General features: G+C 45.5%; 1 protein-coding gene across 1 annotated transcript; it reads right to left on the bottom strand.

The window, feature by feature from the left end:
- Positions 1-776: 776 nt before the first annotated feature.
- On the bottom strand, positions 777-20,108 carry hsd11b2 (hydroxysteroid (11-beta) dehydrogenase 2). Its single transcript, XM_084353621.1, has 5 exons — positions 19,574-20,108; positions 5,930-6,142; positions 3,866-4,051; positions 3,238-3,375; positions 777-1,409 (listed from the first exon to the last, which is right to left on the bottom strand). Exons 1-5 carry the CDS (start codon positions 19,851-19,853, stop codon positions 979-981), a joined length of 1,248 nt encoding a protein of 415 aa, XP_084209747.1. The 5' UTR covers positions 19,854-20,108; the 3' UTR covers positions 777-978.
- Between the last annotated feature and the right edge of the window lie 739 nt (positions 20,109-20,847).

Here is a 20,847-nt window from a genome sequence, read left to right on the forward strand (position 1 = left end):
TAAAAAAAGTTTTAATTAACAGAGTACTTTGTTTCATTTCACATGTACAACAGCCTGGATTTCTATTGTACCTACAGCTCTCGTCACAACAGTCAGCAGCCTGTGACTGTACTTATGTTGTGTGAACAAACATAAACGCTGTACTGCTCCGGAGTACGTGACGAGAATGTCATGATCCCGGCTCCAGTGCATTGCATTGTGGGAAACAGTAGGCAGAGAAGACTGGTCGGTTGCATACTGGAAATATTATCCGAATCAGTACGATTTCTGGGAACTTTTCTCATACTGCAGATTTTGCTTTTGTTTGCATACTGCATACTACATTTTGGCCAAATCAGTACGTACTGGCAGTATAGTATGCGGTTTCGAATACAGCCTCAGACTCATAATTCAGAGACACAAGTGTGAAATATGTGACGGACGGCGTCACTGAGTGATGATATCATCAGACAGCGCTGTGAAACTGACGACTCAGCAGTGAAGTTTGATCTTCTGTCACATTATAATGAAACACATGAACACGTGTGTCTGTGTGTGTGTGTCTGTGTCTGTGTGTATCTGTGTGTCTGTGTGTGTGTGTGTGTGCTGATGTTTCATACGAGTTTGTCTCAGAGGAGCAGCTGCAGTGTTTCTGTCCCTGTGATGAAGGCACATGAAGTCTGTGTGTGTGTGTGTGTGTGTGTGTGTGTGTGTGTGTGTACAGTACAGTGGATGTCACTGACGGAGGTGACATGTTCTCTGATCGACCTGTGGCTGCACTGCCACCTCTCCCAGACCCCACCCCTGACCCCGCCCCTGACCTCCAGGTGTGTCCTAGCCGTCCTCAGGTGACGTGACGATACAGAAACAGACAGAAACATTTTGGTGCGTCACTATGATCCCTTCAACAGTTATAAAATACAATAGGACAGGATACAGCTCTATGAGTGCGTTACAGAAGTGGTCCTCTATGTGCAGGAGGTGTCTACTGTCTCACAGCTACTTGTGCTTCTCCTCCTCCTCGTTGTTGTTGTTGTTGTTGTTGTTGTTGTTGTTGTTGTTGTGCAGGCTGTGGTTCAGGTCCAAGCCCGACTGCTTCCTCAGAGCCCGCGGCATCAGCTTCTTCTTCATAAACAGTTTCTGGAGGAAGCGGTTGCTGATGCTGAAGGGGCAGTAGCTGTGGATGAAGTACATGAGGCCAACGCCGGGCCCTGCAAAGTAACGAGCCTGTGGCTGCGACGAAAGCAGCGCCTGGACGATGGCGTCGGTGACGGGGCTGAGGTCGGGGTTGGCCTGCTTGGCGTAGCTGTGGAACAGCTCCTTGGTCTCGGCCATGTAGTCCTCGCCGTAGTCCTCGAGCAGCGCCGGAGGAAGACTCTGCAGCAGCTGTTTGTGCTGCTGCTCCCAGTACGACTGGTTACTGCAGTGACCTGCAGACAGACAGAAGAACTGGATCAGTATATCGACAGACTTCCCAGAATGCACTGAGAGTTAAAACTCTCCTCTCTTCTGCAGTTTGAAGAAAACTTGAAGGAAACAGTTTTGAATACATTAAAATAAAGTTTGTTCTGCTGGTTTCTGCTCATCATAATGAAAACATGTTGAGTTCAGTCTTCTGTTTGTCCGTGTGACTGAACTGAACTCAATATCTGAACAAGTTCACTGAAATCAACTTAAAATATTTCACTTTTTTTTTATTTGATATGTTCCAGTTCAGTGAAGTCACATTTTGAAGGCAGCAGGAGATTCAAACCTCTGACAGTTGTTTCAAACCTGAGTGGAAACTATATGTGAATAAATTTACCACCCGGCTGCACTTAAATCTGTTTATTTGGAAAGCAGTAGGAGGCTGCAGCTCGCCCTCATAAACAGTTTCCATGAATCTGTACGGAGGAGGAGAGTTAACACAGCCACAGAGTCACAGCGACACGTTTATGAGACTTTAAATATTTTATAGAGCAGATCATGAAACTGTCAGAGTGTTGAGATATCACAGATTATTATGTTAAATACATAACAAGCATCATGTTTGTCCTATTGGAAGGAACACAACAAAGTTTCATCATGAGCTGTTTGAAAAACTCTCATCCTACGTTTCCCATGATGCACCTGGACAGTGTTTTTGATCAGAACATCCCTGCAGGTAAACAGTCACACCTGCAGTCAGTAACAGTCTGATCCTCTTTTCTCAGAAAACTATTTCCATCAGACTCATAAATGTTCCTGTTAGAGTGAACATGTTGAAACATACTCATAAACTGAGTGTGTGTGTGTGTGTGTGTGTGTGTGTGTGTGTGTGTGTGTGTGTGAGAGAGGATGTCAACACAAAGTTCACGGACTCAGTCGGCCCTCAGCCAGGCAGAGCTGCTCCAAGTAACAGCAGGATTAAGAGTGTGAATACAAACCTGTTCCTTCAGGATTACAGTGAGCAGCAGGATAAAGTGTTCTGCTCGCTGTTTACATCATCACAGCTCAGCCAATCACTCATCAGCCACTCATTACTGAAGGCTTCTGCATTTCTGCTCTCAGTCTCCAGCTGATAAACTGGTTCAGTTGTGGTTCTCTGAGGCCCAAAAGTCTCCTGACTGTTGATGTGAGGACGTCGTGTTGGTCCAGAACAGAAACCTGAGGAGGGTTTCTATTGGCCAACAGACGGCTAATCACATCCATCCGTCCTGTTTCAAAATCTAAAGTCAGCAATTAGTGTGAGAGAACAGATGGTCCGTCCCACATGTGGTTCTGATGATTACAGAGTATTCTGCTCAGCAGGAGGTCGGTCATCATGTCCAACATGAGTCCCGACCAAAGAGAAGACCGGTTACAGGAAGAGGAGGGACGGTTACTGCCGACCAATCAGGATCAATACCGATCTGATTGATCCCTTCATCGACACTCAGCACCTTCTCGGTCCTGCTGGGTTCCCGCGGGTTTGTGTTTGTCTCGTGGAATAATAAAGTTTTATTTCATTCTCTTCCTCCTGAGGGTTCAGCCTTGTTTCAGCATCCACTGCTGATGTGCCTTTGAGCACATTAAACACAGATCACCAGTCAGAACATGTCTGTATATCACAGAGTGATTCACACTGTGTGGATCAGCACACTGAGCCCAGTGCTGAAGAGCTGAGCTCAGTGGACCTGATCCGTGGATTGTAGGATGGAGTGTGGAGGTGGTGCTACAACAGGAAGTGTCATGAGATGACTTTGTTGTGATTACAAATAAAGATCGATTGAGCGATTGATTGATTGGTTGATTGGTTACCTGTCTTGTACGAGGAGGGCAGGATGGTGGACACTCGGACGCCCCAGGGCTCCAGCTCGTGTCTCAGAGTGTTCATGAAGAGGTTGAGAGCAGCTTTAGATGCTCCGTACGCTGCCAGGCAGGGAAACGGCTGGTCACCTGGAAACACAGGTGGAACAACGTCATGACATCACACACTGACTGACCAATGAGCTCATTGTTCATCTGTGGCACAATGTACGATATAGCTGGTCACACATGTTCATGTGGTCTCTGTCCATAAGCGAACAAAGTCACATAAAACCTTTTGTGGAAGCTGCATGTAATCTGATGAACTGCCTCCAGTGATGTCACTCGCTGAGTTGCATTGTGGGTAATGTAGGCTGCAGGTTTTGGTCTATCATTACACTCTTATAACACTGTTGGACATCAAAATACACTACACTGTGTTCATTACAATCCTGCTGGGATGTGATCACTTTGATTGATCGGGTCGAACTATGTTTTGGCAAGCAGATGAGCAGCAGCTCTGTTTGTTTAGTTTGGCACTTTGAAGGCAGCAGTCGGTTCATCTGAGGTTCACTTCTACTGGAACATCCAGTTATGATTTATGATTGTGTGTGTGTGTGTGTGTGTGTTGGACACACACCTGCAGGGCTGGAGATGGTGACGACGCGTCCTTTGGACTGACGCAGCAGCGGCAGGAAGCTCTTGGTGATGCTCAGCGTGCCGAAGAAGTTCACCTCCATGCAGCCGCGGAAGTTTGACATCAGCGACAGCTCAGCTTCTCCGAAGTTCACACACACTCCAGCATTGTTCACCAAACCCCACAGACCTACCACACACACACACACACACACACACACACACACACACACACACACACACACAAAGACACAAGAAAGACAAGAGATGAGTTACTGTCTCTGACTTCACTGTCAGTGATCCACTAACAGCAGAACTGAATCTATATGTAGTTATTCAGCTCCTGTCTCTTTAAGGTCCCAGTCTGCTCTGATTGGTCAGCTCTGACAGGCCTGAGCAGGCAGCGCCCACCGTGTTTCCTCCTGAGACGGGGGGGCTGGGGGCGTGGCTGTATAGTTGTGACATCACAACCTTCCAGAAGTCGTCACAGGACCTTTAATGCATCACGAGTACATTTACTTGAAACACTTGTGAAAGATTATACACGAGTACTTTGACTTGTAGTGGAGTACATTTACTCAGTAGTACTACACAGTGACTGTGTGTGATAATCACTACACTCTGCCAACACATTACACCTGGAGGTCAGCCTTCTCTCTCTTCTGCGAGTGTAAACAAGCCTCGCTCGCCCTAATCTGAACTGGCTGACCCAGAATCCCACGCTTTGTTTGACGAGCCGCTGCCGAGCTTTGTTTGAGCCTGAACCGTTCAGAGCTGATGACAGATAACGAGGAAGAGAACATCCAGGCTGGCAGACAGTCAAACACCTGAACGCGCTGCCTCGGGAACTTCCTGTCTGATAAGTCATCAACATAAAGTTTATACGGGAGCGTAGTAAACTGAACCACGCCTCGTTCATTCAGACCGCAGCAGTCACACATCACCGACTCTCATCCGGATTCAAACCGTCGTTATGAAACAGACTTTAGAAAAACAACATTTTAAAATAAAAACTGCTCAAATCAAATCAAATAAGCTTATATACTGTCTTTTATTGTGAAAGGAAGAAGGATGGAATAAAGTTTTATTAAAAATGTGTCGGTTTACATCAGATGTTCATGGTCATGTCACATATTTGGTCTGTTTCTGTTCATATGATGCAGTTTATTTATAGAACATGTTTAAATTAATGGATCATTTAAAACATTAAAACTGTCGAAACAGTAGAGACCTTCAGAGTATCTGTGAGACACCTACAAACACCTGTCAGCACCGAGGGCTCAGCTTCCACCAATCACAGCCTGCAGCACGCACACACACACACACACACACACACACACACACACACACACACACACACACACACACACACACACCTGTTCTGCCAGGTGACCTGTGACCCACAGATCAGCAGTTTTATAACTGGGGACACAGCTTTTGTCCGCAGTTGGATGAGCCGTCCTCATGTGACTGATCTGTAGTTTGAAATATGTCCCCGATTGTGGCCTATATCAGAAGCACACACCTCACACACACACACACACACACACACTCACACACCTCACACACACTGCTCCTGCTCCTGCTCCTCCTCCTCCTCCTCCTCCTCCTCGTCCTCCTCCTCGTCCTCCTCAGACTACTGGACAGACATTTCTACGACCCGTCACATTTAATCACTGACTTCCACGTTTCAACATTTGTCCTGGTGACACCACAGGATGTTTTCTGAGGAGACATCAGGACTTTTTCCAGCTGTGTTCGTGGAACCAGGTGTTTTCGGACCCAAACAACCAGGTGGTGTTTGTGCCTGAAGCAGCGCAGTGATGAGACTGAAACCTGAACATAAAGAACTGGGTTTTCAACATGTCTGTGGTTTGCAGAGACGTAGAACTGTAACATTTATTCTGGTGGTTGCTCTCCTGAGCAGAGGAGAACACACCTGTACACCTGCTCAGTGTGACAGGTGACTCAGGTGTGTGGTAATGATGAGAGTCAGCTAAAACAAACAGGTGTCTGTGTTCAGACTGTTCAATGAGTTTGCGGCTCAGATGATGCTGTCAGTTTTTACCTCTGAGGCCCAGTTTGGCCTTGGTGTCCAGCAGCGCCTGTTGGACCTGCTGCGGCTGGGTGATGTCCACCTGGAGGAGGGTGAGGCGGGTGGAGCAGGTCCTCTGCAGCTCTCTGGCTCCGTCACCTGACAGGTCCAACACTGTGGCAAACACCTCGAAGCCCAGAGCGTCCAGATGCTTCGCCGCCGCGTTCCCGAAACCAGAATCACAACCTGCAGTGACACAGAGATCATCACCTGTTTACATCCACCTGGGAAAACCTCCACACACACCACCATCCACACACACACACACACACCACCATCCACACACACACACACACACACCACCATCCACACACACACACACACACACACACACACACACCACCATCCACACACACACACACACACACACACACACACACACACCACCATCCACACACACACACACACCACCATCCCCACACACACACACACACACACACACACACATGCACCTGTGATGTTGCACCACCTCTCTGATGTGCTCCACCTCTGTGATGTGCACCACCTCTCTGATGTGCTCCACCTCTCTGATGTGCTCCACCTCTGTGATGTGCACCACCTCTCTGATCTGCTCCACCTCTGTGATGTGCACCACCTCTGTGATGTGCACCACCTCTCTGATGTGCTCCACCTCTGTGATGTGCACCACCTCTGTGATGTGCACCACCTCTCTGATGTGCTCCACCTCTGTGATGTGCACCACCTCTGTGATGTGCACCACCTCTCTGATGTGCTCCACCTCTGTGCAGCGCTGCAGCTGCATGAAGCCGTCAGCTTCACATCATGTTTGTGATCTTCAGCCTCAGACAGACTCCAGCGCTGCTTTACGGGAACTAATTAGGGGATTCTGAAATCAGCAGATGTCTCCAGAACAAACTAAACAGCGACAGATGTTTAACTACAACACAAATGAAACCCACAATGTTCTCATGTTACAGCACACACACACACACTGAAATGAGACAACAATACAAACGTCTCTCCACTCTGAAGAAACAGAACAAACCTCCACAGCAGAAACCACATTATTCAAATGAGCACCTGGTAAAAAATGGCCCAATATTTCTACATGAAATGTGACTTTATAAAAATATTCGTGTCCTCTGTTGAAGCTGCTGAAGGGATAAAGATCAACGGTTGAGATAACGATAAACTGCTCGTAATGACTGCTCATAAAAATTCTGATTTTACAGTGTAGCAGCAGATTATTGTGTGATTTTACAGTGTAGCAGCAGATAATTGTGTGATTTTACAGTGTAGCAGCAGATTATTGTGTGATTTTACAGTAGCAGCCGATTATTGTGTGATTTTACAGTGTAGCAGCAGATAATTGTGTGATTTTACAGTGTAGCAGCAGATAATTGTGTGATTTTACAGTGTAGCAGCAGATTATTATGTGATTTTACAGTAGCAGCAGATAATTGTGTGATTTTACAGTGTAGCAGCAGATTATTGTGTGATTTTACAGTAGCAGCAGATTATTGTGTGGTTTTACAGTAGCAGCAGATTATTGTGTGGTTTTACAATAGCAGCAGATTATTGTGTGGTTTTATGTGTGTTTATGTGTGGAAATGATCAACGTGTCTCTATTAACAGGATACGTACCACAATCCTTTAAACTAGCTGTAATTAGACCGCTCCTTAAAAAGCCTAATCTTGATCCAGAAGCTTTAGCCAACTATAGACCTATATCCAACCTCCCTTTCTTCTCCAAGATCCTTGAGAAAGCAGTCGCCAACCAGCTATGTGACTTTCTTCATAAAAATAGTTTATATGAGGATTTTCAATCAGGTTTTAGAACACATCATAGCACAGAGACGGCACTGGTGAAAGTTACAAATGACCTCCTAATCGCTTCTGACAAAGGACTTATCTCTGTCCTGGTCTTACTAGATCTTAGTGCTGCATTTGATACCATTGATCATCACATTCTACTACAGAGACTGGAACACTTAATTGGCATTAAAGGACCCGCATTAAACTGGTTTAAGTCCTATTTATCGGATTGATTTCAGTTTGTACATGTTAATGATGAGTCATCCCTGTATACCAAGGTTAGTCATGGTGTTCCTCAAGGCTCCGTGCTTGGACCCATACTATTCACCTTATATATGCTCCCTCTAGGAAATATAATTCGGAAACACTCCATAAACTTTCATTGTTACGCAGATGATACACAGTTATACCTATCAATAAAGCCAGATGAAACTAATCAGCTTACTAAACTCCATGCATGTCTCAAGGACATTAAGACCTGGATGACCTGCAATTTTCTGCTGTTAAATTCAGATAAAACCGAAGTTATAGTACTTGGTCCTAAACACCTTAGAGATGCATTATCTAATGATATAGCGAGTTTGGATGGCATTAACTTGGCCTCCAGCACCACCGTCAGGAATCTGGGAGTTATCTTTGATCAAGATATGTCCTTCAACTCCCACATAAAACAAATTTCAAGGTCTGCATTTTTTCATCTACGTAACATTGCAAAAGTCAGGCCCATCCTGTCTCAAAAAGACGCAGAAAAGCTAGTCCATGCATTTGTTACTTCCAGACTGGACTATTGTAATTCTCTATTATCAGGCTGCCCTAACAAGTCTCTAAAGAGTCTCCAGCTGGTCCAGAATGCTGCAGCACATGTACTGACAGGAACTAAGAAAAGAGATCATATTACTCCTGTACTGGCCTCTCTGCACTGGCTCCCTGTAAAATCAAGAATAGAGTTTAAAATCCTTCTCCTCACTTACAAAGCTGTTAATGGTCAGGCGCCATCATATCTCCAGGAGCTCATACTACCCTATCACCCAACTAGAGCATTACGCTCCCAGAACGCAGGATTACTTGTAGTTCCTAAAGTCTCCAAAAGCAGAATGGGAGCCAGAGCCTTCAGCTATCAAGCTCCTCTTCTGTGGAACCATCTTCCTGTTTGGTCCGGGAGGCGGACACCCTCTCTACCTTTAAGAGTAGACTTAAGACCTTCCTCTTCGATAGAGCTTATAGTTAGGGCTGGTCCAGGACAGGCCCAGGCCCGTCTTGGACCAGCTCTTAGTTATGCTGCTATAGGCCTAGTCCGGGGGACAATGACACACTGAGCTTCTCTCTCCTCCCCTCTCCTCTCCTCTCCATCTGTATACATTACGCCTGTATACATGCCCCATCTCTGCATGTCACTGACTTCACTTCTTCCCCGGAGTCCTTGTGCTTTCTAGTCCTACAGGCTCTCATGGATCCTGGCCGCGCCCGGGTCGTGAATCGTGGATGCGCCTACTGCCATGACCCTTCCTGATCGTGGATGCGCCTACTGCCATGACCCTTCCTGATCGTGGATGCGCCTACTGCTATGGCCCTGCCTGATCGTGGATGCGCCTACTGCCATGGCCCTTCCTGATCGTGGATGCGCCTACTGCTATGGCCCTGCCTGATCGTGGATGCGCCTACTGCCATGGCCCTGCCTGACACCCACCACTACTGTTGCTAATATTAGTCATATCTCTGTTACATACGTTCCACTACTATTATTGTAATGCATTACTACATACTATCCTTACCGTTAACCACTACTACTGTTATTACTAGTAATCACATTTCCATTATGTGCATTTCATTATTATTGCTGTAATACCTCTTTATGTACTTTCATTCCTGTCAACCATCCATTATAATTGAATACATTGTGATCTCGTTGATCTGCTCTGTACATGCGACATCTATTGCACGTCTGTCCGTCCTGGGAGAGGGATCCCTCCTCTGTGGCTCTCCCTGAGGTTTCTTCTGCATTTTTTTTCCCTGTTAAAAGGGCCTTTTTTTGGGGGAAAGTTTTTCCTCACTCGAATCGAGGGTCGAAGGACAGAGGGTGTCGTCTCTGTACAGATTGTAAAGCCCTCTGAGGCAAACTGTGATTTGTGAATTTGGGCTATACAAATAAAATTTGATTTGATTTGATTTGATTTGATACAGTGTAGCAGCAGATTATTGTGTGGTTTTACAGCACAATAAAAGAGTTTAATGTGCTGCAGAAATCATGAAGTTTGTGACAAACAGAAGGTTCTGATCCATAAAACATGAGTGATCGTCAGGATTAGAGACGAGCGTCGGGGCATTTAGGGACACACGAGCAGATTGGGTCAGTGTGTCGAAGCTTAATCAGAACACTGATCAACTTTCACCTGCATCGTCTCTATCGGTCGTCTTCTTGCTGCAGCTCTGATGGGCTCATGCAGCAGATGTTTGGATGTGTTGGTACCAGATGTTCTGGCAGGTTTGGACAGAGAGCTGGGCTCTGATTTACTGCTGCAAACTTTTTATGACACTCTTCACTTCCACTGCGGAGGAATAACCCCGTCTCAGTCACACCACATAATCCACTAACGTCACCTGGGATGAACTCAACTTGCTGCTTTTTATTGTTTCTGTAACAAAAATAAATGTTCTATTCAAAATGTCAACATTTGACGTTGAAATCACTTCATTGAACTCTTTTAAAGTGTGAAATTCATCTTTGTCCTGTTGGAAAGCCGACCTCTGATTGGACAGAAACTCAGAGAGAAGTGTTTGAAAAAGTACTTGAGTAAAAGTAAAAATGTTCATTGAATGTTTGTTAGCAGCGAGCAGAGCGGAGGACGTCGGCCTGATAATACACTGTGGACACTTTTGTCCTGTTGTCATTGAGCTAATGAGCTCATTCATTAGCAGACGAGCAGCACAGTCCAGAGTCTGTCCGCTCGGCTGGACACAACACAGAAACTCCACTATTAGCTTTAAATTTGAAAGTTGGCGAGAGGACGGCAGCTCTTTACTCTGGTCACTACTGACCAGTGATTATCATTATTATATAGTTATTATTGATTATTTACTGTCACAGGCTGCTGGTGGAGTTGCTTTGTGTTGAGCTGTATTCTGTGTTCTGTTTACATCACTTTGTCTGGTTCGGGTCTGAGAGGTGCAGGTTCAGATCGGGTTCGTACACAGAACTCTGGTTCTGGCTTACATCAGTTATTGGTGTTGGAACAGTTTTATGATAAAAAATAAGATAAAATAATAAAACTTTGTTCTCAGAGCAGTAAACTGTATTTCCTGTGTGAAACAGAACAGAAACCCCGAGTCGACACGTCCACATATGTTTTCCCAGAAGGTGCTGCGTCTCCCAGAGACAGAGACCTGTCACGTTCCCCACGGCTCTCCCAGTTTCCCAGAAGTCCTAGCACCTACAACCTGATCCGCGGCAGTACTCGCTGTTCTGTTTGTTCTTTTGTACGGCTGGCGGGGGTCTGAAAGAGCTCTGTTGGCGAGAGCGGCAAGGCGTTGGCACGCTGCTTCACTCCGTGTCCTTGGAGGATTTCCAGAGTCACGTCCCGGGAAGAAAAATAGAGTGAACGCTGGCTCCAGAAATAAATACCACTGCTCTGCTGCACGTTACAGGAACAGTCTACAACCTGATTCATAACCACACACACACACTGATACATGATACACCTGTCAAACTGCTCACATCAACAAAACACAGCTCAGAAATCTATCAGAGCTGCAGGAGAAGTCAGAGTGACTCGTCTCTCCTGAGAGGAAACCCTGTGTGTGTGTGTGTGTGTGTGTGTGTGTGTGTGTGTCAGTTTAATTGTGCTGCTCACACTTAAACAAACTGAAACAAGTCAGTTGAGCACATTTATAAATCTTCAGCAGAACAAAAAGTCCCCTCCAGGGTTTCAGCCACAGGGTTTCCTCACAGATCGGCTCCACTCAGCTTTAAAAATAATATCACATAAACACATTTTTAGATCCAAACATGTTGAATAAAAACAAAACCTTGTTCCTCATTAAATGGAGCCTGTTCACACAGTAACAACCCGACCTGAGTGCACACGGGTTGATTGATAAGTTCCTGCCTCAGGTAGCAGATGAGTCACACGGCTGTGTGCTCTTCAGTTGCTTCAGTGATTATGCAGAAAGTTTGTAGGTAATAACTCTTGCAGAGGAATGTAGATTTGAACTCGCGCCCTGTTCACCTGATCTGACACCCTCAGACTACGACCTCCTCCTCACTGATCTGTATTCCTGCCTCAGTGTGTAAATGGAGGAGGAAACACTGTGATATGTTTTGATTTGTCATGATTTGTAATAATTATGGAGAAGCCTCTGCAGGTTGCTGGTGCAGATGTATCACGTGTCGCGGCGGCTGTCAGACCACACACTGTCCCACATTCTTCATCCTGTCCAGTGCTGACCTCTCACAGCGAGCCTCCATATTTGTTCTGAGGGTGACGGCTGATGTGGACTCGAGTTTCAGACAGACTGACAGAGATGGACTCGGTCTTGCTGCTGAACATTAACTCCCCCCGGCCCCTAAAAGGACAGCTGGGGGTTTCTCAGTGAAACACGAGCTCTGAGGAACATCCCCAGTGTAAACGGACCGTTAAAGCCATAGATTGATCTCCATAAAGCAGACAGTTTGAGGCCGCAGCTGAACATGAGGCTGTGTTATCGCTGCAGGAGATGTCGGCTCTGAGGAGGAGCACCATTACGTAACGGGGCCGGGGCTCCGAGGGGCCCCTCAGATGAAAAAATAAACGCTGATCTGTGAAGAGACGGAGGAGTGCTGAGAGACATACGAGGTCAAAAACACACATCTGTCTCTGGGCGGAGGCCGCTACATCTGCACAGCAGCTCCACCCTCACGCAGAGAGATTCAGCTATAACAGGTCGACAGACAGGACTGCGTCTCACTTCACTGAATGATGTGAAACATTTAAAATGAGTCCATGATGAAGAACGTAAATGACCCACGAAGCATTAAATACAAAACAAAAAGAAAAGGAAGACAGACAGTGGATACGACATCCTGTCTGATCTATGATGGCTGTCATGAAACAGGAGGGAACGTGAGGTGTCAGTAATAACATCAGCATGTTGTTAGTACACGTCCAGGTAATCATCTGGACCAGCAGCCTTATTTATATTCACTCCCAGCAGGAGTTCACTGACAGAGGCCGGTCCTCTGCAGGCGGAGAAGACTTCACAGCTGAGTCTTTGTTGAGGAGATCATAAAATATGTTGAGCTCATCCAACGTGGCCTCACACCTGAAGCTCTGTAGCCTGTGATGTTCTGGATCTCCTGCCACATATCGTCAGTGCTGCTGGTATGGAGGTTTCTCTTCAGTCAGTGAATATTAATGAACATTACTGTAAATAAGAGGCTGGTTTTCATCTGTCGTCCCTCACCAGGTGTGAAGTTAGAGCATTATTATTATTTATATTTTTTTCTTCAGAATTTTTAGTTTTTTTCTTTAGCTGACAGTGTGGACGTCCACAGGTAATAAACCACTATGATGTGTGAATCGATCAGCGTCAGTCCTGTTTGAAGTGCACGAGGACGTCATCACAGTTCCTCTGACCGCTGTCAGTGGAGAACCCCATCGTTTACACCAGAACCACCTGAGGAATGTACCCACGACAGGGCTGACGAGCGAGTCAGGAAGAGTTCTATGGGTCCTTGAGGAGGCTCCTGACACCCTTACAAAGGTTCTGGGGATCCTTGAAGATGCTCCAGAGGAGCATTATGGTACTATGGCTCTTGAGAGGTTCTGAGGGTATTCGATGATGTCGTATGTGTTTTTGAGGAGGTTTAAGGAGTCCCTGAGTAATGTCTGGTCTTGAGACATTTGGTCCATGAGTTTCTTGTCCTTGAGGAGGTTCTAGGTTCCTTAATGACATTCTGTGGTTCCTCCAAGAAGCTGTAGGGGTCAATCATCAGGTTCTAAAGGTGCTTGATCGGTTTTTAATGATGATCCCTGAAAAGGTTTTACAAAGACTCAAATATTGGACCATATTCTCCAAATATGTGTTATAATATATTGTTCTGGTGATTGTTCTGTTGCATCTCTTCTCTGTGGACAGAACGAGGCCACGTGTTGAGGGTCCTCATTGCTTCATCACTTGGAAAACTGTGTTATAACAAACCGCGGTCCAACTGTGAGCAGAGGTCATGTGACAGGAGCAGCAACTGTGTTTTTCTACCTTTAAATAACCAGCTGTGATCACCAGGAAGTCGAGTAAACACTGTGTGGAAATCTGTTACATAACCGTCAGTGACGGAGCTCATCTTCACCCACTCCTCTACCACTGTCACTAAATGAACACTGGGCTCTGATTGGCTGTGCTTAGGCTTAGAGTTGAACTTTTGATGAACTTTCTGTCGGCGCCAAGTGACTGAGAGGAGGAGGAGGAGGAGGAGGAGGAAGAAGAAACTTAACGGAGGAATGAGTGAAGACAGAGAGAAGAAAACAATACAGGCTGGGATGAAGGAGGTTTAGAAGTAAAAGTGAGAGAAGAACGAATGAAACTGAAGACAGAGATAAATCATGAAAGAAGAAGGAAAGGAGGAGAGAACAGATGTAGTAGGCCAGAGTGAAAGGTACAGTAAAGCACTGTAAAGTAAAGTACTGTAAAGTACTGTAAAGTACTGTAAAGTAAAGTAAAGTAAAGTACTGTAAAGTAGCGCAAAGTAAAGTAACGCAAAGTAAAGTAACGTAAAGTAACGTAAAGTACCGTACCGTAAAGTACCGTACCGTTAAGTAAAGTAAAGTAAAGTAAAGTAAAGTACGTAAAGTAAAGTAAAGTAAAGTAAAGTAACATAACATAACGTAACGTAACGTAACGTAACGTAACGTAACGTAACGTAACGCAAAGTAAAGTACCGTAAAGTAAAGTAAAGTACCGTAAAGTACCGTAAAGTAAAAAGGAAACAATTGAAGCAAAGAAAAACTACACAGAGCAGAGCATCCTGGATTCGACCCAAAGATCTTCTCCTTCAACAGATAGGTGACATCCAGGAAGTGACTCAAACTAAATGTATGTTTAAGCATTTTGAATGATTTCAGACTGAAGTCCTTCAACGTCTCTGTGATGAACGTGGATCAGAGGTTCATGTTCCCCTCAGGATGAACTGAGAGAACTGTGGTGATCCTCTGACAGCTCATCTAGTGCCATCATTATCATCATCATTATCATCATCATTATCAATACTTTGGTTTCAGACTGACTCAGCAGTAACTGAGTGAGAGGAGGCGTCAGAGAGAAGAGAGAGCGAGAAGCTGCAGCTGCTGAAGGTGAATCCAAACTGTAAAAATATTCACAATCCATATCAAAAAATCAATAACTTTCACTCCTCTGTGAGACAACCTGCACAGCTGCAAACAGCCACACTTAAAGACAAGAAGATGACATCACCATCCTGCCTCACCTCTCCGATTGGTCGTTTTTGAATCACTGCGGGACAGATTCAGAGTCCTGGACCGACGACCTCCACGGTCCAGGATAGACTCAAAGATCATCACTGTCAGTCTGACAAAGTGAGGACAGTTGCAGGGACATGTCTATCTGCTGGGTTGTGTGTGACTTCAAGTCATCCGGCCTGCGGCGCTGCCCGGTCAGCCTGCCCTGTGGCTTCAGCCCTCATCCTTCGAAGAATGTTCCTCAAACAGTTCAGTTAGCTTTCTAAGAGGTTTACTGGGGCCTTTTTTTCCACCCTCTGCTCTTATTTCCAGAGTGACCCCACGCTGACCGTTAGCAGCTTTCAACCGAGCCAATTAACAGCGAGCTGTTGATTGAGATCTCGGCTCTGGATCAGTTTTAAATCTCCTCTGAGATATCGTCTGTTCTCCTGCCTCGCTGGTTCACAAGGCCACGCCGGCTTCCGCACTGTAATCAGAGCTAAGTCCAGTTGTTTTGTTTCCTGCTGAGCTGAAACATGAATTCATGAGGAGAACGTGGACGTTGCGTAACTCTCAGTTGTCTCAGGTGTTTCTGTGTTTACATGCTAAGACGTCCGGCTGCAGCCTGTAAATGCCACGTGGAGACAAGTGATATTCGGACACGGTCATGTGTGACTCAGAGACTGAAATGTGTTGCCATGACACCAGACGACCTCCTGAACAGAAAGCTTAGTGTGCAGTGTATGTTGATCTGGTCTGGTTTACCTCTGCACAGCACAGTCTGATGTTTACAGCCAGAAATAAGACGAGTCGGAGCGAGTGCACCTGGAGGTTCTGACTCCATCAGTGTCTCAGCTGAATTTATCTTCCCAACACATCACACCTCTGATCACCATCAGTCACCAGACTTCATGTTCTGTTCTGTTCTGTTCGTTCTGTGTTTATTTGCTGTGGGTGATATTTAAAAGCTGTTAATAAAACACACGTGACAACATCAAGTAAATAATCCAGTGAGTCTTTCTGTTCGCACTGTCAGAGTGTCAGTGCAGTGTCTTAACGCTGGTTGCCATAAAACGAGAGAAGAAGAGGAAGAAGAAGAAAAGTGGAAACATGACAACAGAGGAGAGTGAGACACTGCAGGTCATGACTGATCCTCACACCACCTCTGCTTCGTTTAGTGGAAAGAGTGAAAATCTTTTGTTTATGCTGCCATGGATCCGTCAGAACACGCTACACTAGCTCTGCTTTTTAAAAATGGCGGTCATAGGCAGTTTTAGTTGGTCCTTGGTCACAATAACTCCGCCCCCAGCACCTGACGTAAGCAGTTCTTTGTTCTAGACTAGCAAAGTGTTGGTACCACTCTGGACCCAGTTTTCCTGGCCAGAACTGGTTCCAGAGTAGGCATTGGCTCCAACCAGCACCTGAACCGCCTTGGACAAAAAGGGGTAACAGATTCCAGCTGAGGCTGATGTGATGTCATCAGTTCTGCAGGTGTTTGGTCATAAACCAAAGTTGGACGCATGAACATGTTGAGCTGATGAGAAGTCTAAGTCATGTCAGATTATCATGAATGTTTGTATAAAATCCAGCTGATTGTTGAGACATTGGAGTCTTGACGGACTGACACTGACATGACTATGATCATACTAAGCCTCTCGTGAATGGACCGGAGCTGGTACTGCGATGAGATCCAGTCAGCTCAGACGGCAGCAGCTCAACATGATGCTTTAATAAATCAAAGCTCAGGCTCAGAAGCAGCTGCGTGTGATTTAAAGTTGAATATAGAAATGCTGTCCTCTCCTCTGTGTATCTGTGTTGGACCACAGTCCGTCTCTCTTCCCGGGCCTGTGGGAGCTCACCCACGAGCACACCTCCATGATCGTATACGTGACTGCACTCAGCGATGGTGGGAGGTGAAGTCTAACTGGGCCCATACGTCGCTCCTCTGCGTTCCTGTGTGAGTGTGGAGCGTTCAGTGACGTCCAGCTGATGTTTGTTTGACCTACATTTCTTTCATCCTGATCAAACGAGCACTGCTTCCTGTGTGGGAGGAGAGGCAGACCCCACCTTCGTTCAAAGTCTAAACGTGTTTGCACACATGAACTCTGCTGGAGACACTCAGCAGAGGTTAACTGATAGCTTTATTATGTGTTCACATCCTGAGGAGCAGGTCAGCAGAGGACAACGTGAGTGCTGTCAGAAATGTACTTAAGTATCAAAGTATCAGTAAAGTAACTGATCCATATATTTACATGTATGTTTCTACTGAGTCAGCTGATCATCACCATCAACATGCAGCATGTAATCTGCAGAAAATAGAAATACTCAAAGTACAAGTACCTCAAAATTGTACTTAAGCACAGTTCTTAAATGTAAAAGTAAGTGAATGTACTAAGTTACATTCCATCACTGATTACAGAGACATAATCAGCGAGGGGACAAAAGTCCGTTACCACCAGAGACGGTGTTCGTATGACACGTCCCGCCCCTTCAGCCCAACAGCCAATCAGCTGCAACAGTGGAACTGGGAAACAAATCGTATTGTTGCAGTGACGTGAACGAGGCGGACTAATGATTCACGATTACTGTCAATGATCATGTTTGCATCACAATTTTCATTTTCACAGAAAGAACCGTGGAAGTTGTGATGAGGTGCAGCTCGGTTCATCTCTGCAGCTCTGCACTTTGTCCGTCACAGTTTACTGCAGCCTCCAACATCTGAATGTTGTGATTGTGATAATATTTGATGAATTGTGCAGCTCAGTCCTGAGTGAGTCCGTCACACTGTTCAACGTGTTCATGCCTCCATGTTAATCTCTGGCAGTTAGTGAAGACAATAACCTTCAAACTATTTCCTGAAACAGTTTGTTCAGAGCGGACTCGGCCGGCTCACCCTGACCGTGAACAAGTCTCGTACAAAAGAGACAAAAGTGACGTTTTTGAGAACATGTCGAGTTTAGAAAGCAACAACACAAACAGCTGCTGATTCAGCTTCTCCAATGTGAAGATTTCATATTTTACTTTGTGGCATCACAGCAAACTGAATATGTGTTTGAATAAAATGAGACATTTGAGGACGTCTCTCTGGGCTGTGGGACATGTCCCAGAGAAACGATGAAGAATGATGTTCAGCTGAATGAATCACTTGATGTTTAGGAACAGATCAACACAGCAGCTGCCTCTGTCCATCCTCATGGTGACGAGTGTTTTCTACCTTTCAGGTAACCTGAGGACCAGTTTGCACAGTGTGTGTGTGTGTGTGTGTGTGTGTGTGTGTGTGTGTGTGCAGATTACATGAGAGTACAGTTACACAAAGGCAGAGCGTGGTGTTATTAAACAGTCACATTAATCTGCAGATCTGATTATCTCGTTATCTACGACACAAAGAGCGCCGAGCCAGCTGGCCGTCGGGCAACAAAAATGTGATTAAGTCTGCATGGAGGCAGGTCCAAACACACACACACACACACACACACACACACACACACACAAACTGATCCATAAACTAATCGGTGGTGTTATCAGCTCATTTCCACGACGCCCTGATAACAGAAAGTGGGACAAAAACACAGAAACACACCCTCCTCTCTGCTGCTGTTTCCAGCCTTTTATTGTGAAGGGGAATCCCCCCACCCCCCCAACCGCCTATTGTTCCCCCTCACACACACACACACACACTCACACACACACACAGGGATCACATCTCCTCCCTGATCGCTGCAGTGATTCAAAGGGTTTTAACAGAAGGGTTAGTACAGACTGACCTCTCTGATCTCTGATCATTTTCACTCGAACAAAAGATTATGAAAGTTTTCATTTTAACCTCTTAAAGCCTGTTTTTCCCTCCAGAGTCTGTCCTTCATCACATTCACTGATCCTGACTGTGTCACAGCAGCTCACTCGATATTTTCTCTCGTTCAGACACTTTCACACAAAATTCAACTTCCTGAACAGATTTGATGTTTGAAAACTTGATTTTAAGTCTTGTGAGTCTAAAGTAGAAGTTTTAAAAAACAGCAGGAGGTTTTGTTCACAGTAAAGGGCTGAAAAGATGTTCTGATGTCAGGAGGAAGCCAGCTCATGTGAAACAGACAGACACTGAGACCAACTTCTTTAAATTCATCACAAATTCACAACATGTGCCACCTTGTCTCTGACTTTAGTGTTTTTTTAGTTCAACACATTTTAACAAACCTCTCAAATCCAACAAACACATGAAAACGCTGCTGAAAATGAGGCTGCTTCTCTAAAAGTTCATGTATTCACCCAACATCTAAAATGACTGTTTTACTTCCAGACGTGTACAAAGTGACTCTACATCCTAAAATAAAAGCCACACACACACACACACACACACACACACACACACACACACACACAAGCACACCTGAGAGTAGGCGGAGCCTCTTCTTACCTGTGATGAGGACGGCCTTGCCGTGGGCGGACAGGGCGGCTGGCGGCGGGCCGGTCCTGGCCGAGTAGAGGCAGCAGGCGAGGGCGAGCAGCGCCATCAGCAGCACGGCCGGCAGGCAGAGTGCCCACAGACGCTCCACCAGCACGGTCGCCCCCAGCCACGCCACAAGGGGGGGGGCTGCGCTCAGGTGGGACGCCAAAATCTTCTTCATGGCTCCACCAACAAACACAGTCACAACGGCCAGGTAAATCCAGAAGGGAAGATTGTAATCCTCCATCATCGCAGACAGTCAGAGGAGCTTCACCTGGTTTACCTATCTGTCTGCTTCACCTGTCTGTCACAGTTAACTCAGAGTCACCTGTCTGTCAAATAGTCTATCTCTGCTGCTTCAAATTAAAACACAAGAAGAAGAAATAATCTGCTCCAGTGCTTCTGTCTGTTCTTGCCCCTCAGTCAGTCAGTGTATGTCTCTCGACCGCTCTCGCTCTCTGCTGAACACACTCTGAGTCTGTCGCTGGAGTTGGTGCTCAGCTCGTCCCCTGACTCTCTCTCTCTCTCTCTCTCTCCTCAGCTCTCTGTATATATAGAGGAGCTGCAGGGGGAGGAGCAGCCTGCATCTAATCTGCAGCCCACACACACACACACCACACACACACACATACACCACACACACACACACACACACACACACACACACACACTTACAGAATAATGAGAGTGTTTATTGGATTATTAATCAAACTGTCTCAAACATAAAGAATAAAACAAAACTTTTGGAGGGAAAGGTTTTGGCTGATTATTTTTGTTTGTTGGTAATGTTTTAATGAATGAATGAATTGGAAACACAAGAAACATGAGAAACACAAGAAACAAACACAAGAAACAAACACGAGAAACATCGTAAACATCGTAAACATTGTAAACATCGGAAACACCAGAAACATGAGAAACACCAGGAACACCAGAAACATGAGAAACACAAGGAACATGAGAAACACGAGAAACATCAGAAACATGAGAAACATGAGAAACATCGGAAACACCAGAAACATCAGAAACACCAGTAACACCAGAAATATGAGAAACACCAGAAAAATGAGAAACACCAGAAACATAAGAAACACCAGAAACATGAGAAACACAAGGAACATGAGAAACACAAGAAACATGAGAAACATGAGAAACACCAGAAACATGAGAAACACCAGGAACACCAGAAATATGAGAAACACCAGAAACATGAGAAACACCAGAAACATGAGAAACACCAGAAA

This window comes from Pagrus pagrus (genome assembly GCF_965226575.1).
Source record: "Pagrus pagrus genome assembly, chromosome: 1".
Taxonomy (NCBI): domain Eukaryota; kingdom Metazoa; phylum Chordata; class Actinopteri; order Spariformes; family Sparidae; genus Pagrus; species Pagrus pagrus.